Genomic DNA, 17,898 nt, shown 5'->3' on the forward strand with positions numbered 1-17,898 from the left:
GGCTTACCGCCCGAAGAACGAACCGAAATTCTGTGAGCTGATCTTCGTTTGTGTTGGTTATAATAAAAGTCATTACCAACTAACTCTGAGTTTTGGCGTACTGCATCTGGGTTCTAATACAGCCCGTTTCACAAAGGGTCTGAACGCAGCACAAGAAAACTGATGCTGATCCAGGTTTCAAAGGGTTGATCTAAAAACAATGCTGACCATATTAAAAACAATAATTGAATATTGAATAAATACAAGTAAAGGCCCATTCACAAACAATTCATTTTTAGCATTCAGAATATGAACAATAACTACACATAGAAATTATATACAGTCAAACAACAGAGAATAAAACATTCTGCCCAACATTTAGGACTGCAGATGTATAAGAATGCCACAGTATATCATCAAAATTAGTGCAGTGATCTTGTGCAACAGATAACTCAAACTCCCTGCTTGTTGAGAGGAGCATTAAAAAAACACCAGCAGTCAGGGCAAAGTAATATGAATATGTGCCACAGTAATAAATAAATCATCATTTAACAATGTCTTGTGCTACTGTATGTGACAGCTTCTATCATTATGCGATAAGTGTCTTTCTTTAGTCCAACGGCATGAGACAAGCCCTGTGAAAACTAGGGGTCAGCTCTTCACTGACATGGTCTCAGGGTCAAATCTCTGTCGCTGTGCTCTTTTACCATATAACTGGGGTGAAGAGTTTGAAATTTTAAATCCTACTCATAGTGGATTCATTGATGCATGCAATATTATATATATATATATGAAGTTCAGAGACGGGAATTTGAAATGACAATGCCAGCACAAAATAATGCATGAAGGATTAACTCATTCTTTGGCGAGGTAAGATCCTGGGACCAATCCAGTAAAGCCGTTCCTTTTCACCGTCCACCAGCCGTCTTCACCTTGATCTGTTACAACAACAATGTCCCCGACAGACACCGAGAGCTCATCATCCCCCTGAACGAGGACAAAAACATATGATCAAAAGATATCCCTTAAAATGAGCAAGAATACTAACATTGGAAGATACTCATGTCAAAGTTTACCTGTGCCACATAGTCATAAATGACCTTGTACTCCTCATTGCTCTGCTGGAAGCCCGGGTATCCAGGAATGGAGGCGTATAATCCCTCTGATGTCTCTGCTGACATGATTTCAGACATAATTAGCATTTGTTTACCGTCTGTGTGAAGACAATGTTGGCATTTTTCCTCATTTTTCCAAAAATCCTGATTCCTGACTTTGAATATTTGATAAAAGTATGTTTCTCATGCAATATAAAAATGTAAAATTGGCACTGTTAGATACTTGTCCACTGTATGTCCACACCATATTTCAAGACTTAAGACAACTGATAGTCAACTTGCAATGCAAATCTGGTCTGTGATAGGGTGCTGGGTGGCTCTGATAAACATTTTCTAGTTCACAGTTAAGATATATAGATTCACACTGGGAATTATTTTGTACTTTGCATGTAAATAAGGTACCTGAGTGCAAGAAAATTTTGGTTTGTCTATTGTTTGTCCATTAAAAACAAAGTGCTGGGGGATGATCGCCCAGACTACTCAATATAGATGCAGGCTAAGCCCTTAATGTCCTTAAATCCTAGCAACATCCTGTGTACACCTCACCTACACAGGGCTGCTGCGGATGAACTTGCCCTGTGTATTTATATGACCTGGTAAATATGTATTAATGGTAATGTCATTTGCATAAGTGGCCCCTGGGGCAAAGCAAGTCAGGTATCTCTAGACAAATCAGAACAAATGCTGTGGCTTTTTCCTCATCATGCTATATATAGTCTTTCGATAAAAATGGGTTTTAATATAATGTTTTCCATGCCTCACATCAATTTATAGTCCTTTATGTGTTGTGTTTTGCAAAAATGTGAGCAAAAAGGCAATGAACAACTTGGAAAGACATGTCCCTCAAATTGCAAGAAATTAGTAAAAGGTGACAAGGAAATGTTTTGAAAGTTAGTTTTTAAAAAGGGGGTGGAATTGTTGGAAAATTAAGAAACAGCTAGGGAAAAATATCCAGAATTTGTATATATACACAAATTCTGGATATTTTTCCCTAGCTGTTTCTTAATTTTCCAACAATTCCACCCCCTTTTTAAAAACTAACTTTCAAAACATTTCCTTGTCACCTTTTGCTGAAGTTCCCTCTAGAGTACAAGGACCACTTCATCTGAATCCCGAGTGGAAAGAATAATAAGTACAATATGTAAATCATAGTTGCTTCACACTGTGTTGCATCCAGTGGCTTTCACAGTCGTATGCCATCATTTTGGAAACTGCAGTGTTGCTTTAATGACTCTGGTACTTTACCAGTAGGTTGTGCAACTGGTTCATTGATGCTCAGTTTGGAGCCACTGGAACAGTTTGACTGCAGAAGATTTGAAAACCTACAAATTGGGAAAAGTACTCGGTAAGAAGAGCATAAAGAATGTTACATAATACTCATCATCATTTATTTGGTAACAGTGCTTTCCATTGTGTAAGTCTGACCTTTTCATCACTCCTCCTACAAATCCAGCGCTGCCATTTCTGTCACCTGTATCATCTCTGTCGTAGTAATTCTGATATTCAATTGGAGCTGTGGAGGGATCATTAAAATTATGTGTGTGTAAAAACAAAATGCCCTGATTAAACACAATCCATCTCCTGTTTCCAAAGGCAGTTCTGCTCTGTGATTAAGCAGCAGCAGAGAGATAATATTAAAATTTCCACCTTGGTACATATTCAAATCAAAATCAGGAAGACCGCAGGGCCGGCACAAACCTGCGGGGATCGAGCCGATGCGTTTCATCTCCACAAAGCAGTTGTTATCTTCCATGATGTCACACTTTTCCAGAGTTTTCCTCACCTCCTCGTAACACTGTAAGAAGTTTGTCCAGAGTGAGTTTAAAATATACAGCACAATACATCCCATACAAATGTATGAGAACAGCTGCACACACCTCATCGTCTGCGACATTCTGCACTGATAAATGGTTACAGTGCACCCACAAAGCGTTCCTTAGCACGCTGAGGCGGTCTTCCTCCTGCTGCTGAAACATCTGCAAAACATTGTGATTGTAAAAAATAGTAAATAAACCAGAGAATGTTGAAGCATAATACATTTAAGACACTGTTTATACACATATTAACCCTTTGAAACCTGTGCAAACTGGCTTGGAAACATGGGAAGAAGGCAATTAGCAACTTGAGAAATGGCCCAGAAATTAGCAAGATATTAACAAGTAAAAGGAAATACCCGAAAATAAAATAGGAGAAGAAAAATAAGAAAAACAAACAAGAAAATAACCACAAAACATGCTCAAAGTTAAATCAAATGAAATAGCATGTATTTTTCTTGTAACATGATTTTTAAAATTTAAAAAAATCTATATAGTTTTTCTCAACATTTCTTACTTCTTTTAAGCAAGATTTCAGATATTTTTCTTGTCATGTTTTACTTAGGTGTGCTAAAAATAAAATCAAATCTATCTATTCTACTGAAATCAAACCTTGTTTTTCTTCAGGTTTTAAAGGTTTAAATGCTTTTGAAAGATGTCTGACTGCAGCAAAAGATAACTGATGTCGATCCAGGTTTCAAAGGGTTAAACATATTGATGCAACTGGCAATTTCCTGCACATCTGTTTTATTGCTTCATGATGTTAAATGTATTATTTCCTGTTTTGTCTCCTTGTTTTGTGTGTGTATAATTGTACTGCAAAGTATTATTGACCTTTTTAAACAATGATGAAGTAATTGAACGGTTGGCTCAGTATTGTAGATGTTATCTCATGTAGGAAGACTTTGTTGCAGGGAAACAGATTGGTGACTCACTTTATTCTCTGCTTATAGGAAGTATCGCACATCCTCTTTGACAGAGCAGGCCAAGGGGTATTACCACTATTGGTCTAAGTTTGTACATTTTGAAATGCATCAAGCAGCAGTGTGTAATTCTCACTTGATAAACGCTGAGAGGAGAAATACAGCGTGTCATGCTCCACTTTACCTCACATGTGCTGATGTGTGTTGATTCCCACTCTTGTCGAGTCTTGTCCAGCTGTTCAATGTTTGATTTGTACTGTTTCTCTGAGGACAAGTGAAATAATTCATTGTTGAAAAAAAAAACCCAAAACACGTAAATAAACACTGAGGTTTTATTTATACACTGCATCTAACTCTACTTCTGAAATCCTCAATATAAAGGGGAAGGGGAAGTAAATGTAACCACCATCCTCAAAAAAATTCTGGTAAAACATAGCAGCTGTCTACATGTAATGGCTGCATTTCACTTGATATATTATCTGTCCTCACCAGCTTCATCTGCAGCTTCTCTGCACTGTTTTGATTTGTTGTTCATCTGGAAAAGAAAAGAAAAATTACACATTGTCTTTATATCTGTAACACTGTAGTTTTAACATAATCTTTCAAAATTACATTCGTCAAAACAGAAACTCAAATGCATTTTGTAATGCATCCAGATGCTTTTCACAAAAAATAAAACCCTGTGCAAAATGGTTTGATTTCTTCCAAAAAACATGGGGAAAAAGGCAATTAGCAACTTGGCAAGAAATGTTTTTCAAATTGCAAGAAATTAGCTGGTCTTAGGTTGCCGGGTGGCCCTGATTAAATTATGGAGAAAACTATCTTTGTGTCCACAATTCAATCTCAGTTTAATACGTGTACCAATTAGCAGGATTTTGTGACTTTACAACTAATTTGGAAACTAATCACAGCCAAATATGCAGCAGGTCCAGTGTGTAACATTAACCCTTTAAAAACCTGAGCAAATTGGCTTGATTTCTTCAAAAACATGAAAAGAAGACAATGAGCAATTTAACAAGAAATAACCCGAAATGATAAAAAAAAAAGTTAAAGAGAAATTGCAAGAAAATTAACAAATTTTCCCCTGTAACCTTATTTTAAATATATAAATATAATATATATTAATTTAGTTTTCTGATTTTTTTTTCATAGTTATGTGATAGTTGAATGATTCTCTTAGGATTATAATGATTTTTTTTTTAGCTCATTTTCAGGTCATTTTCTTGCCACTTCTACTTATTTTGTTGAAGTTTACAGGACATATCATTCCAAGTTGCAGATGGTCTTTTCTCACATTTTTTTTAAGGAATCAAACCAATTTGCTCAGTTTACAGGTTTACATGTTTGAGAAAGGTGTCTGAGTGCAGAACACGAAAACTGATGTCGATCCAGGTTTTAAAGGGTTAAGGGGGGACATGGAATATAATAAACATGTTTTCTTTGGTGTATTATCACCCGAAACTAAGAGAATGTGTTTTTGTTTCCTTAAAATGAATCATTCATTATTATCTACACAGGGAGCAGGTCCTCGTCCTCGGAGTCTGCCGTGCTGCATCGCCACGTTTCTACAGTGGCCCAGAACGTACAAACCAAACGCCCGCTCTGCATAGATCCAGTTGTGTTTTCACGTTGGGCAACCAGTCAGCAGCCCCTCCAATACAAGTCAAACAGCACCAGAAAAGAATGGATTTATGATGTGAAACTGCTTTTTCAGTGTTTTTGCCAGGTTGAATAGACAGGTTTGTTTGTTTTGGAGAGGAAGAGACCTCTGCAGGTAATTCAGCTCCTGGTAAAAAAAAAAACAAAAAACTTCCGAATGTCTGGACCAAAAAAAGGTGAACACATCAGCTGGTGCTTAGTTTGCAGCCCATCTGTGATGAGCTGAACAGTGTTGCAGAAAAGCTGATTTGTATCAAGAAACAGCTTAAATTAGTGTTTTTATCGGTAATAAGAGCAGACTTCTCCATTGGTGTAGAGGGCATATAGTAGTACAGAGGGGATCTTCAGTGATTCTAATAAATATTTTTTAAGTGAAAAAAAAGCACTTTTAGAGAATCATGTCAATATCTTTTCATCACTGAATTTATATGAATGCACTGGTTTCAAACCAAAGCGCAGATTTACCTTCTCGATCTGTTTGGGAGTGGCTGTGGGAGCGTTGCCCGTCTTCTCAGCGGTTTGCTCTGCCTCATCTGCCTCCCTGCAGCGCTGCTCGTAGGATCTTTTAGACTAGGAAGGAAACAACAGAAACTCATATGAAACTGCAACACCCATCCTCTGTTCATCTTGCTCTTTGAAACCTTGACAGGAAATCGGGGGGGGGGGGGATTCTGCTAAGAAAATTATCTGCAGGAAAAACAAAGTGCATCAACTAAGATCTCACTTCCCTCTTTTGACCAAAGAGAAATGTGAGTGTAAGATCCTTAATGTGTCTACTGTACCTATGTGTTGACTGGTATGTTCTTATTATCTTGCAAAACCGCCTTCCTCTTATGCATCTTAAATAAATAAATAGCTCCGTCTCTCTGCTAAAGTCTTCTCAGGTTGCACTTTTCTTTATACAAGCAGGATGTAGCTGAGATGATGCATGCTGTTCACCACTGCCACCATTAGGCCTATATAAAGAGCAGTGTAAATACACACACTAAAACTGAAATAACTTGGCTTGTAGCTGCATCTGATAACAAGCGCCTCCACACACACGAGGTCTGATCATACAGATCATCATGATAATATGAATTGGCCTTACTTCTATTGTTTTCTTGTAGAGGGAGACTTTTGTCTTCTGGATCTTCTCCATGATGACTTCATACTAAGAAGTAAAGAACAACACAATGGTGTCACTGTCATCAGAAAACCACAATGAGAGAGGTGACTCTTTTTAGATTTCCTCTGAAGGCAAATGAGAGAGAGAGAAATCCTTTCACTGGTACCTTTTTTCTCTGTTCTTTCTGTCGCTCTCTAAACTGTTCCATTCTTTTCACCTCCTCCCTTAGGGCTGCAGAGAGTTGAATGTGTGAATTTCCTACATTTTCAATTTCTGAAATAACACCAAAACATACATTAAAAAACTCAGAAGTGCCTGAGACGAGTATGAAGTATACAGGGAAAATCATGTAGAAAATATATCTGGTGCTTACGTGTTTTCATTTCATCAAAACATGCTCTCAAAGTGCTGTGAAAACAAAATGAATAGAATTTTATGACTTTTTTTACATGCAGTGTTTTCTGCACCTCCAGCACTGCAGAATAAACGTGTTACTTCGAAAGATAAACACCCACCAGATCTCGTATAAACCCCCAGCCTTGCGTGCGATTGTGACTAGTTCCTTGCCATATTTCTCCTCTGCTGATGCCCTGCATGAACAAAACCAACACAGAGCTCAACCACATTAAACAGAGTTAACTTCAATCTCTCATCAAGTACGATTTATTAGAAGTGTGTGAGCCCACCTCAATTTCAAGAGCTCCTCCATGTCTTTGCACGTCCGTCGACCATCATGAAGTCTCTGACTGATAGTCTCATACCCGATATTACTGATAAAGTCCGCTCCCTGAAACCATAAATACCAAATCAAAATACTCAGTACAACAACCTTAATACATACCACAAACAATGTTACATTTTGGTTCTTCAGTATTTAAAATATCACAAAATGATCACCTTGCTGGAAAAAGCCCATGATTTAAATTAGGGGTGTCAAACTCACTGTAATTCAGGGGTCACATGTATTTCAATTTGATCTCAGGTGCACCAGAAAATTTCCTAATAACCTATAAATGACAGCGTCTTTAAATCGTTCCCTCTTATTGTAAAGAGCTCCATTCTAAAACTGGGAATCTATTTACAAAACATGACCAACAGCCCTGAGATGTCTTAACCCTTTAAAACCCAGATCAACATCACTCATCATTTGGATACCTTCACAAGTATTTAACCCTTTAAATTGGCTTGCGTTCTTTTTAGAAGTCTGATACAGATTCTTTTGTGCTGAAGATGCTGATTGACAATATTTCTCAGTGTTCAATATCTGTAAATTTGACCACAATAGTATGTATTCATTGTTCAGTGTGGTAAAGCCTCTAAAGCAGAATTTTTGTATAGTGGGCTTCTGTTTATCTTGCCTCTGAATCCTGGCACCTCTAAGCCCTCACAGAACGTCAATATTAGGGGTACAAAGTCACCCAGTGGGCCAGAATGGACCCTTAATGGCCAGTTCTGGCCTCCAGGCCGTTGGTTTGATACCCCTGGTTTAAATGATACTCAGACCACAAGTTGTACATGGATGACTTTTCCCCGTGGAGGTGGTATGGCATCAAGAGTAGAAAGTGTTACATGGTGCTGCAGGGGTCTGAGTGGAAAGAGCTCAGTGAGAAAAGTACCCAAAACCCCTCCCATGTTAAGGCATACTTGGCTTAACTGAAATTTGACACATGCAGAGGTAAAATTTCTGATGCAAAAATTTTGGCTTTATATTCGTACTAGGTTACATTTTAAATAAGATCACTGATAGCAGTGTGAGGATAAAGAGGAAAAGGGAAGCACCCAACTTCACCATGTAAACTGAAGCTACTGCAGAGTCCAACTGTTTGTTGTTTCTTAATTACCAGTTCCTGATACTTTGCTGTATTAGCAAATGGTTATATAAACATTTTGAGGTGAGGTCTGTGGCATTGTTCCACACACATGTGGCTCTGTGCAGATCTGAATAAGCGCATGAACAGGAAACCCTCAATAATTGCACAGAAGACACAGTTACCACCATAAAACTATCTTAAAAAACTAAAAACAAAATACTTGCACTGAGACCGAGCTGTTAAGTTTGTGTGACACACCAAATTTTAGATAAAACTGTACACAACCCAAAGATAAAAAGCAATTGTTTGCTTATCAAGACCGCATAAATAAAGGAAAAGTTAATGCTTTAATTCATGCAATGATTCAGCAACTGTTCAGTGAGTTTCATAGTCAGAATTTTCTTAAAAAAAGAAATTATTATTAGACTAAGGACAAAATAGAGTGTTAAGCAAACTTAAGTCACAAACAAGTTTCAGATAACCAAATACATTACATGGTGCAGCGATACTGTCCAGACAAAACGTTGAGCATAAATACAGTAGACATGGAAAGATATTACCTCAAAACTTCAGTAAAGATACTAAGTACAAAAACAGTGACTTCACAGCCCAGTAATAACTCAAGTCAAGTCAAGTTTAGCTTTCAACATAAACATCCCAAAAAAAGACTAACTCACCCAAAAAGCATCCTTAAATTCTACTTTCATCTTGTCGGTGGTTAAAAATAGTCCCTGTTAGAGAATCGACTCAACTTAAAGTCACTTTCCAGCGCCTGGCAGTGTCACAGGCTGTTGCTTTGCTGCAAGTGAAATGGATCATGACACATTCAGGAAACCAGCCTTCAAACAGCAACACTCACTGACTTACTCAGTTGATTTAAATGAGGAAGAGCTGCAACATATCAGCAGTTACCACAACTGGACTGATACTTGTGTCAGTGTATATTTGGCACTGTGAGAGGACAAATCATGATGGTACACAGTTCAATGAACTTGTTGTATGAATGTGATCAAAATAATTTCTTGTTTAAAAAAGTGGTTAAAATCAAGTTTCAACATAAATCTCCTTTTTTCAGGGAGTATGTGCACGTTAGAGTCGACAAAACAACAGACATGTCTTACAATATTATGCAATCCAATATAGCGACGCTCCAACATAGTATTTTGTGAAGTTTCTGATTTACTGACAAACACTGTGATCATTTCACAGGTGCATAACTTGCTGGTGATGTATTATGTTTGGTTTGCAATATGTGTTTTCCTGATATTTTGTCCATGTCAGTATTTCAAACAGTTTTTGACCGATAACAATGGCGTAAATAGATTGTTAAGTGCAACACAGGAAATAAACAGCATTTCAACATGGGAAAAAAGAAACAAGAACTTAACAATTAACAAGAAGTTAAAATAATAGTTATAATTCGTCGTGTGACACATGCAGCTGTCTGCCATAGTCTGTCACTTCACTGTTCATGAACGTTTCTTGATTTTTCAAAACTTCTGCCTCTGAGATCTGCCCGTCTCCATCATGGTCCATTTCCTTAATGAGGTGAAGAGCCTGTTGATGACATGAGTAAATTAGTGAATATGCTGCCCTGCCAACATGGAGAGACAGTTTATATAATTCTACCAAGCAATAACTAAAGAAGCATCTATTTGCTCATGTATTTATATTTAAGAATTGTTTATTAAAAGAGCAGCGTGGAAAATTAAGGGGGATCTATTGGCAGAAATACAAGATAATATTATCATAATATTTAAGTAGGAGGGTAAAATAAAGATAGGTGGTTTGCAAACTGTGATGCGGGCACTGTGCAGGACTATTGAGCGAGCTGAGTCGGAAGGCAGGGCTCTCGATTTACCGATGCATCTTTGTTTCGACACTCGCCTGTGGTCATGAGCTTCAGGTAGTGATCACCAGAATTACATCGGAAATACAAGTGGCTGAAATGAATGTCCTCTGTAGGCTGTCTGGGCTCAGCCTTAGAGACAGGGTGAAGAGCTCAGACAACACACTAGAGGCAGTGGAGTGTCCAGACTTTTTCTTACGGGGGTGGCCCAAGTAGGGCACTGACTTATGCAGGGGTGACATGAAGTACGAGCGCTGCTGCAGGCACACGCGTCAGAATAGCTTTAATTTACCATTTTTGTCTCAACTACACCTACTTTAATTATTTACACGGCAGTGTCTTAAATTCATGTTTATAGTTTAGTTTAAAAGATAAATAGACCCACCACTCACAACACAACAGAGTAAAATAATGCTTTCATATTAAAATAATAAATAATAAAATAAAAAAATGATGAAATAAAAAATGCCAAAAATTTTAGAATAAATAAGCCTGTATGAACAATCTTTTTAAACAGTTGCATCAGTTTATTTGTATGTAAAGTTTTAGTCAGACTAGACACAACTCTGGCGCATTATTAATGGAAATTCAGTAACTGGTCCAACTGTTCAAACTGACTGGGCAGATAGCCAATCATAATGGGGTGGCATCTGGGGTGCCAATGTGATTCTTTGGTGGCCCATGTCACCCTGAGGCCGCTCCTTAGATACGTCCCTATTAAAAGGGATTAGAAGTCATCGGGGTCCCCTAGGGGGAGTTGGAAAACGTTGTTACGGTGAGGGACATCTGAACGTCCTCGCTCTCGCAACCCAGCCCCGGCAATAGTGGATGAAAATGGACAGATGTTTTCATGAGTCTGTAATCACCTGAGACTTAAGAATAGTTGTGCTTTCATTAGTTTAGAATAAGCCCTTCATATCTATATGGGGAGCGGGTCTTTTTCCACAAAACCCACCATTTTGGACCTTCGTGTCCTTCCAGTGGTGGAGAAAAGACAAACCAAACACTGGCTCTAGATACGACCTTTCACATTTTATGTTACCTGAAGGCCACCATAGGTTCTCATCTCTCAACTTTGAACTTCATACACGATAGAGGCCACTAAATGATACACACTGGTCATTTAATATTAATCTGGAATGCCAACAAAATCCAGGCAGATACTTGGACAGCTCAGTCTCACCTCTTCTCTTGCTGAGCCGTAGCTATTTGGCGCCACCCAGCGGAGCTGCTCATCTCGATTCAGCTTGCCGTCCTTATCTTGATCATAGAGGTCTTTAAACCGCACTGTTTCTTCAATCTCCCACTGTGACGGGGACTCCTCTGATAAGAAAAAATAGTGTCAATACTGCACAGGGGACAAGAATTTGGTATAACCGAGGAAATAAACAACAAACAGATCATAATCTACGAGTCAATATAATCTCAGCCGTTACTACGCACTGAGCGAGGAGATTTGGAATGCTTAAATGGAAAGACAGACCAAACAGTCCTCCAAACTTTCTATTTATGGATTAGAGATCCTATGCATCTAATGAATCTGGAAAAAAGAAATCCTCACAATACAAGAGGCTGTGCCCTCAACATCATTTGGCAACCAGTTCTAGACCAGGTTTTCATTGTCCCCATCTTTCATTTGTGTTCTTTGTATGTTTATGAATCACTTATCATATTTACCATTGAACTTATGCTTTGACATGGCATATTGTAAATGTGTAACGGTGCTATAGGCTAGAGTTACTTAAATGTATCAAACTGCATTCTGCATAATAAGAAAAACTTTTTAAAAAAATACTTTGCACAAAATAATCTCTGTAGTCTTACCATCACCACGAACATCTCCAATAAATTCCCTCAGACTGATGAATCCATCTTTATCAGTGTCATATTCACTTAGCACATCTTCAATGGCAAAATCCTATTTGGGAAAAAGAAATGTATTAATGATTCAATTTTGACATGAGATATGAAAGACAATCTTATGATGAGTTGAAGAACACGTTATCAGATCAGGTTTTGCAGGAGCTGAACTCGTCTTACAGCCATGTGATCCACTTCAGATGGATGTGTGAAGGCAAGAAACTCTGACACGTTAAGCCCGGGTGTGTCGTCCCTGTTTGCAAAGTCAAAGCGCCTCTTCTCCTTCAGGTGGAGCTGGTGGGATATGAGCCAATGTTAGTATAACAGACAAAACCGGCTGTGGTTTAAAGGTCCAGTGTGTAAGAGTTACGGGGATCTTTTGATTGTCTAACCTTGTTGTCTTTTTTGTGTTGTATTTCATAATGTGAAGCACTTTGAGCTGCATCCCTTGTATGAAAGGTGCTCTGTAAATGAAGTTTATGATGATGATGATGATGATGATGACTATATTGTCATAAATTGAATATACTGTAATAAGTGTGCTTTCTTTGACGTATAATCAACTCAAAATAAGAATCCTTGTGTTGTCATTACAGGTCCTCGTCTATAGAGATCGCCATGGTGCACCACCGTGCTTCTACAGTAGCCCAGAAAGGACAATCAAATGCTGGCTCTAAAAAAATCCCCAGGTTGGTTTGTTTTGGAGATGGAGAGACCTCTGCGGATAATTAGGTTCCCGAGAAAAACCTCCTGAAAGTCTGGATCTTCAGTTTTAGAGGAAAAAAAGGTGAGCACACACTAGCAAGCGCTGGACTAACACCCTATCTGTGACGTGCTAGTTCGGAACCGGGAAAACATAGATTTGTAACTTGAAACTGATTTATTCAGTGTTTTTACTAGTTTTATTCACCTGGTGTGTGTGTTTTGGAGAGTAAGCGATCTCTGTGCGTAGTTCAGCTTCTGGTAAAAACCTCCTAACAGTGACCCCTGATGGAATTCTAACTGGGAGAGGTATCAGCTGGTTGCTAGCTGCAATCCTCACCACTAGATGCCACTAAATCCCCTAAATCTTAAACACTGATCCTTTAAAGTGACTCATAAAAGGACAATAAAAGTCTACGTACGTGTCTGAGAGACTCTTGCTCTGGATCATCTTGTACTGCACTCTCATCAAAACTAAGGAGCTGGTCATGAGTGACCATGTTGTATTCCTCCCATGTTACAATACCATCTTTGTCAGTGTCAAACTCCGGGAAGCGCTCTTTTGCATCATCCAGAGCATATTTTCTGTAGACTTTCTGAATCCATAGTGTGATCTCCTCTGTCGATAAAAAAACCCAAAACAAAAGAAACAAACAAATAACAGCAGACTGAGTATGACCTTTCATCACCTCTGTTTATCTTTGCTTTCTTTTTTAATCTTATGAGAGACATGTACCTGAATTTAGCAGATTGTCACCATTGGTATCAATCCGCTTCACAATCTCCATCATCTTTTCCTTCTGTTCTGCTGGGCTGAGCCTCTTAATCTCCTCAGTGTCCTAGAGGTGCATAAAATAAGTAGAGCAAAGAGTGGGCAGGTGATAGATAAAGATTGGAGACTGTGCTGAATAATAAAATACAATATTTAGAGACCTCATCTCCCAGCAGGATGTTCATGTCATGTTCAGGGTTGTGCTGCTGGCCAGTATAGTGATCTTCATGGAGATGTTTGTGAGAGCTTTGAACAAATCCAAACTGAAGTATCAGCAATACTAACAATGCAGAGGGAGCCATCTGTTGAGTAACACAAGTTATTGAGGAAATTAATAAAAACACCAACCAGAAAGTATTTGTGAACTTCCAGGGAAGCTTCCCAGTTGAAAACTCAAATGGCCAACACGGCTGCTGCGATGCAAACACGCGACCCTGTGGTCAGCTGTTCTGACAAACAAACTAAACTTTGTGTGGGAGCCTCATCCTGCATGGTGATGAAACCATGGTGACACCCGTCAAATCTATCCGGAACACGAGCGTATAAGATAAAGGAAATGCGCAAAAGTTTGGTACAAACACTAGAAGATTCATTTAAGTCCTGTTTGTAGTTAATGTTTTTAAAAGAGAGAGAGAGAGAGAGAGAGAGAGAGAGAGAGAGAGAGGTAAAGGCAGAATCGAGGACAAAAACAGCAGCGTTGGCAAAAATCAAAAGACACCGTTATAAAGTAACTGACACAAAAGTGACAAATAATGGAAAGAGAAGATGTTATTACCGTGGAAACTCCGTACAAGTGTTACGACAGTTTCATGCACGCCTGAGGATACGTGTACTTCCGGCTACACATTTCAAAGTAGTCGTCCTGCTATTGCAGTGGATGTCAATTTTGCCGCATATGATATAATATAGAATATGTGTCTATTCTATAGACATATAGAATATGTTTTTTTTGTTTTGAATGAATATATATGTATGTGTGTGTGTGTGTGTATGCATATATGTATATATATACATGTATTGGATATTGCAATAAGCTGGATAGCCAGGTAACTTCTGTGAAAGCATGCAGTAATTAATGGAAATATTTTTGCAGTTAAAGTTGGATTTGAGTTGGATTACATGATGCTCACAGCCTTGCTAATATAATAGGATACCAACAAGCATACAGGGCAGAAAACATACAAAGACAAATCAGCAAAATGTACACGCTGAATTTTCCTCATATCCTATGAAAACAGGTGTTCATTGTATATTATGTGAATACTGGTTTTGAAAAAAAAAATGGCTTTGCAGCTTTCATCTATGAAAATCACAGGGTATATGAATAATTTCTGAGTTTTCCAGTGTAAATTTATAGGAGCAATTGGAAAATGAATTCTGTTGGTAGATGTGTGTGTTGTGCCAATACATGTATTTGTCATCCACCTCCCAAAATTGATATTTGTACTTGATACAAAGCTGGAGATAACTTTCACTTTCACTGGAATATCTTTCTAGTCTTGGTGTCAGCTTGGTGGCCTTAATTTTAGTGACATCATCATCATCATCATCATCATCATCATCTACACCCTTGTGTGGAGAGGGAAGAGGTTAATAGTCTATATCAGAACGAAAAAAGATTTAAAATAACCTTGTTAGTCCAATGAGACAATATTATGTGCTTCACCTGGATATTTAGGAGGATGAATTGGCTTACTGTGGGGCCTGTTTTATGAGTAATCTGAATGACAGTGGTGAGTTTGTGTGCACATAGGGCAAGCTAGAGTAAAATGCTGACACTGAGAGTTTGTCTCTTAATTAATATGAGTGTGTTTTTTCATTTTTGGGTGTTGGATTACTGGACAGACTTTTTCTTGATGTCTTATTCAGCCTGTCTCAAACACTAAGTTTTCTGTGTATATCTGGCAGCCTTTAGGCAAGGCATGGCACTTTTATTTACAGTAGCACAGTCTTCAGAGGAAGCGCGAGTTGAATAGAGAACATAAAGATAAAGATGATTTGAGTTTAGGTTTTAAACCTGCTTTTTCTGAGCGGTGCAGGCATAGCTTAGAGCTTCTGTTAGGGTCCATTTTGTTGCATATAACTAAAAAAAGCTGCACAAATCTTTTTCATAGCTCTATGAGTGGAAAGTAAACTATTTCCAAATCATCTTAGTGGCTTTGCAGTCTCATATTGCACAAGTAGGCCAGGCTTAGCACACAGCAGCAAAAACATTGCACAAGAAGATAAACATACAACAAGGCCTTACATAAGCACAAAGCAAAACAGAAATTAAACAAACATGTATAATAAAGTAGCTGGAAAACAGAAATATAAACAACAATTTATAAATGGATTAAACTAGAAAGTCTTGTGGTGTGTCTGTTTTGATCGTTTGAGTGGAGTAAAAGGGCTGCTCTAAAGTGTTTTTATTTTGAAGGCATGTTCCTCTCCCTCCTGGTTTCCTGTTGGCTATAGATGACTTGACATCACTGACAAATCAACCAAACGTCCCGCCCGAGCCTTATGGTTGCCATGGTAGACAGTTTAAAGTCCCGCCCATTGACCTAAACTATACTGTACGTGATTGGCTGGCGAGCATGAAGTGTCAATGTGAAGACGATTTCATTGGATAATCCTATTGCCGGTCAAAATGTAAACTCAACAGACTTCCTGCTTTTGTTAGGTTGTCCTCACTGTCATGTTTTATCTGACATGTTTTTTTCATCAACTCTGACAACAAGACGACCGTTTCCTTAGACTTTTATTTCCCGCAGACTGACAATTGAATTTTACCACGGGGTCAATGTCCAAAGACAACCGCCATGATGGACGACGGCGTGGCGCTGGGCAGCACCGTCTCGGGCCGAGAGTTAGCCAAGGAGGGGACGGGAGGGAGAGGTCTGGTAGCAACAGCTCAGGCTCCTCGCATGGAGGAGGCAAAAGCAAGAATGCATCCATAAGCGCTTTGAAGGTACGTAATGATACCTAAGCTTGTTGCTAACAGCTGAAATACAGCAGTCAATTAAATCAAAAGCAGTGTAATCCCTATTCACACCTAGCTAGCCTGAGCTAAGTGACTGGATCATTGAAAATGGGTTCAGTTAGCTGACAGTTCAGCAGGAAAGGAGCATTTATGGGTGACTGTTAATGATAAGTTAATGATAATAAATGGCCCTGTGGGTTTTTTGAGAAGATGCTAGTGCATGATGGGATTTTTGTTTACATATTTTGTCATATCATTAAAGCAAAAATGTGGTAGCAGGATGAGTGTTAGGTAGGGCATGACAAGAATGTTGAAGACTGTCGATATGTGTTCCCCCCAACCTAAACTTGACCCAAACCCTTTAAGGGACTGTACAATATTTATCAGATGGCGGGTGTAGCTGGCGTATGTCTTGTTTTTATTTATTTAATTTTTAATTATTATTTTTTTTACCTTGACCTTTTAACATTTTTTGGTATTCACATCAAATGTAGTCTGTATTGGAACCAATGCAACTAACAAACAGTGCAGTCTTTAGTTATCACCAAAACAAACATCCAATTTCTTAAGTAAATTGCAAATACTCCCTAAAAATAATGTGTTAAAGCACCTTTGGAATTTTTGTTTTAACAGTTCATAGCAAAGATAAATGGTTTAATTTTGCAGATTTTTGAAGAAAACATGCCTTTCCAACCCGCTTGCAGGATTTGGGGTTCAGAGGTTGTGAAAATTAATACAAAGTACTGCCATTTAAAGTCTGATGTCCCTCACTAAAGTCAAAATAAAAAAAATATTAGTCCCTCCCTGGTGCTTAATTTTTTTCAATACCTTATCCATTTTGCACCACCCCTTCCCCACTCATAAGTAACGAACAGTCCCTAACCCTAAATACCTTGGGAGGCACATGTCACATTTCAACACAATACCAGTGTTAGTGCGAGTGAATCCTTTGGTGGTCAGGTTTTGGGTGTAGGGTTGAAGGAAAGGCTTATTGATGGGTAAACAGTCTGCGACACAACAGCGGTGGTCCGGAAGTGCTTCCCCTCCCAGCAGTCAGTGCATTTTGCATTAAGTGATGATAAATGGCCTTGTGTGCTTTGTAAGAAGATGCTAGTACATCATGGGCTTTATGTGTACACATGTATTGTCATATCATCATTATAGCAAGAATGTAGCAGCAAGACAAGCGTTACGGTGGATGTGACCAAAGTAATTGGGACTAGTCTGTATCAGATGTTAAGGTATCTCCCTGATTGCTCTAACTTCTTGCAGCCTTTTAACTTTGTGCCATTTGTAGGCAGTCAAACCACATGGGATTGTGTGTTCAGTCCCCCAGCAGCC

At 38.5% G+C, this 17,898-nt stretch overlaps 3 protein-coding genes across 6 annotated transcripts in view; 1 reads left to right on the forward strand and 2 right to left on the reverse strand.

The window, feature by feature from the left end:
- Positions 1-251: 251 nt before the first annotated feature.
- Positions 252-9,171, reverse strand: pstpip1a (proline-serine-threonine phosphatase interacting protein 1a). Of its 2 annotated transcripts, none has more exons than XM_042496195.1 (15): positions 9,087-9,171; positions 7,285-7,385; positions 7,114-7,188; positions 6,972-7,006; positions 6,765-6,871; positions 6,581-6,643; positions 5,956-6,060; positions 4,321-4,366; positions 4,016-4,095; positions 2,972-3,070; positions 2,793-2,889; positions 2,520-2,607; positions 2,340-2,416; positions 1,056-1,150; positions 252-966 (listed from the first exon to the last, which is right to left on the reverse strand). In XM_042496195.1, exons 1-15 carry the CDS (start codon positions 9,114-9,116, stop codon positions 835-837), a joined length of 1,230 nt encoding a protein of 409 aa, XP_042352129.1. In that variant the 5' UTR covers positions 9,117-9,171; the 3' UTR covers positions 252-834. The 2 variants fall into 2 exon arrangements, with proteins under 2 accessions (XP_042352129.1, XP_042352128.1); XM_042496194.1 differs by having other exon boundaries at positions 1,056-1,153.
- Positions 8,738-14,420, reverse strand: rcn2 (reticulocalbin 2). Of its 2 annotated transcripts, none has more exons than XM_042496196.1 (8): positions 14,368-14,420; positions 13,754-13,894; positions 13,557-13,659; positions 13,243-13,439; positions 12,299-12,412; positions 12,083-12,176; positions 11,442-11,581; positions 8,738-9,966 (listed from the first exon to the last, which is right to left on the reverse strand). In XM_042496196.1, the coding sequence occupies exons 2-8, from the start codon at positions 13,892-13,894 to the stop codon at positions 9,823-9,825; spliced, it is 933 nt and encodes a 310-aa protein (XP_042352130.1). In that variant the 5' UTR covers positions 14,368-14,420; the 3' UTR covers positions 8,738-9,822. The 2 variants fall into 2 exon arrangements, with proteins under 2 accessions (XP_042352130.1, XP_042352131.1); XM_042496197.1 differs by lacking the exon at positions 14,368-14,420 and adding an exon at positions 13,941-14,219 and having other exon boundaries at positions 13,754-13,838.
- Positions 14,421-16,232: 1,812 nt separating this feature from the next.
- The window catches only part of scaper (S-phase cyclin A-associated protein in the ER), a 90,181-nt gene continuing 88,515 nt past the window's right edge, over positions 16,233-17,898 (forward strand). For both annotated transcript variants that reach the window (XM_042495952.1, XM_042495954.1), the window contains exon 1: positions 16,233-16,545. In XM_042495952.1, coding sequence (XP_042351886.1) covers positions 16,378-16,545 — 168 coding nt within the window. In that variant the 5' untranslated portion in view covers positions 16,233-16,377. The remainder of the gene's footprint in view (positions 16,546-17,898) is intronic.

Source organism: Plectropomus leopardus, chromosome 11 (assembly GCF_008729295.1).
Source record: "Plectropomus leopardus isolate mb chromosome 11, YSFRI_Pleo_2.0, whole genome shotgun sequence".
Classification (NCBI taxonomy): domain Eukaryota; kingdom Metazoa; phylum Chordata; class Actinopteri; order Perciformes; family Serranidae; genus Plectropomus; species Plectropomus leopardus.

Excerpts from the sequence above, each read along its gene's own strand:
- rcn2 (XM_042496196.1), bottom strand. The coding sequence starts at position 13,894 with ATGGCTCCCTCTGCATTGTTAGTATTGCTGATACTTCAGTTTGGATTT. Across the intron at positions 12,177-12,298 it reads CTGAAGTGGATCACATGGCT|GATTTTGCCATTGAAGATGT; the intron begins GTAAGACGAGTT and ends TTTCCCAAATAG. Across the intron at positions 11,582-12,082 it reads TGGAGATGTTCGTGGTGATG|AGGAGTCCCCGTCACAGTGG; the intron begins GTAAGACTACAG and ends TTTTCTTATCAG.
- pstpip1a (XM_042496194.1), bottom strand. The coding sequence starts at position 9,116 with ATGAAAGTAGAATTTAAGGATGCTTTTTGG. Across the intron at positions 4,367-5,955 it reads CTCCCAAACAGATCGAGAAG|ATGAACAACAAATCAAAACA; the intron begins GTAAATCTGCGC and ends TTTCTTTTCCAG. Across the intron at positions 2,890-2,971 it reads AGAATGTCGCAGACGATGAG|TGTTACGAGGAGGTGAGGAA; the intron begins GTGTGTGCAGCT and ends AACTTCTTACAG.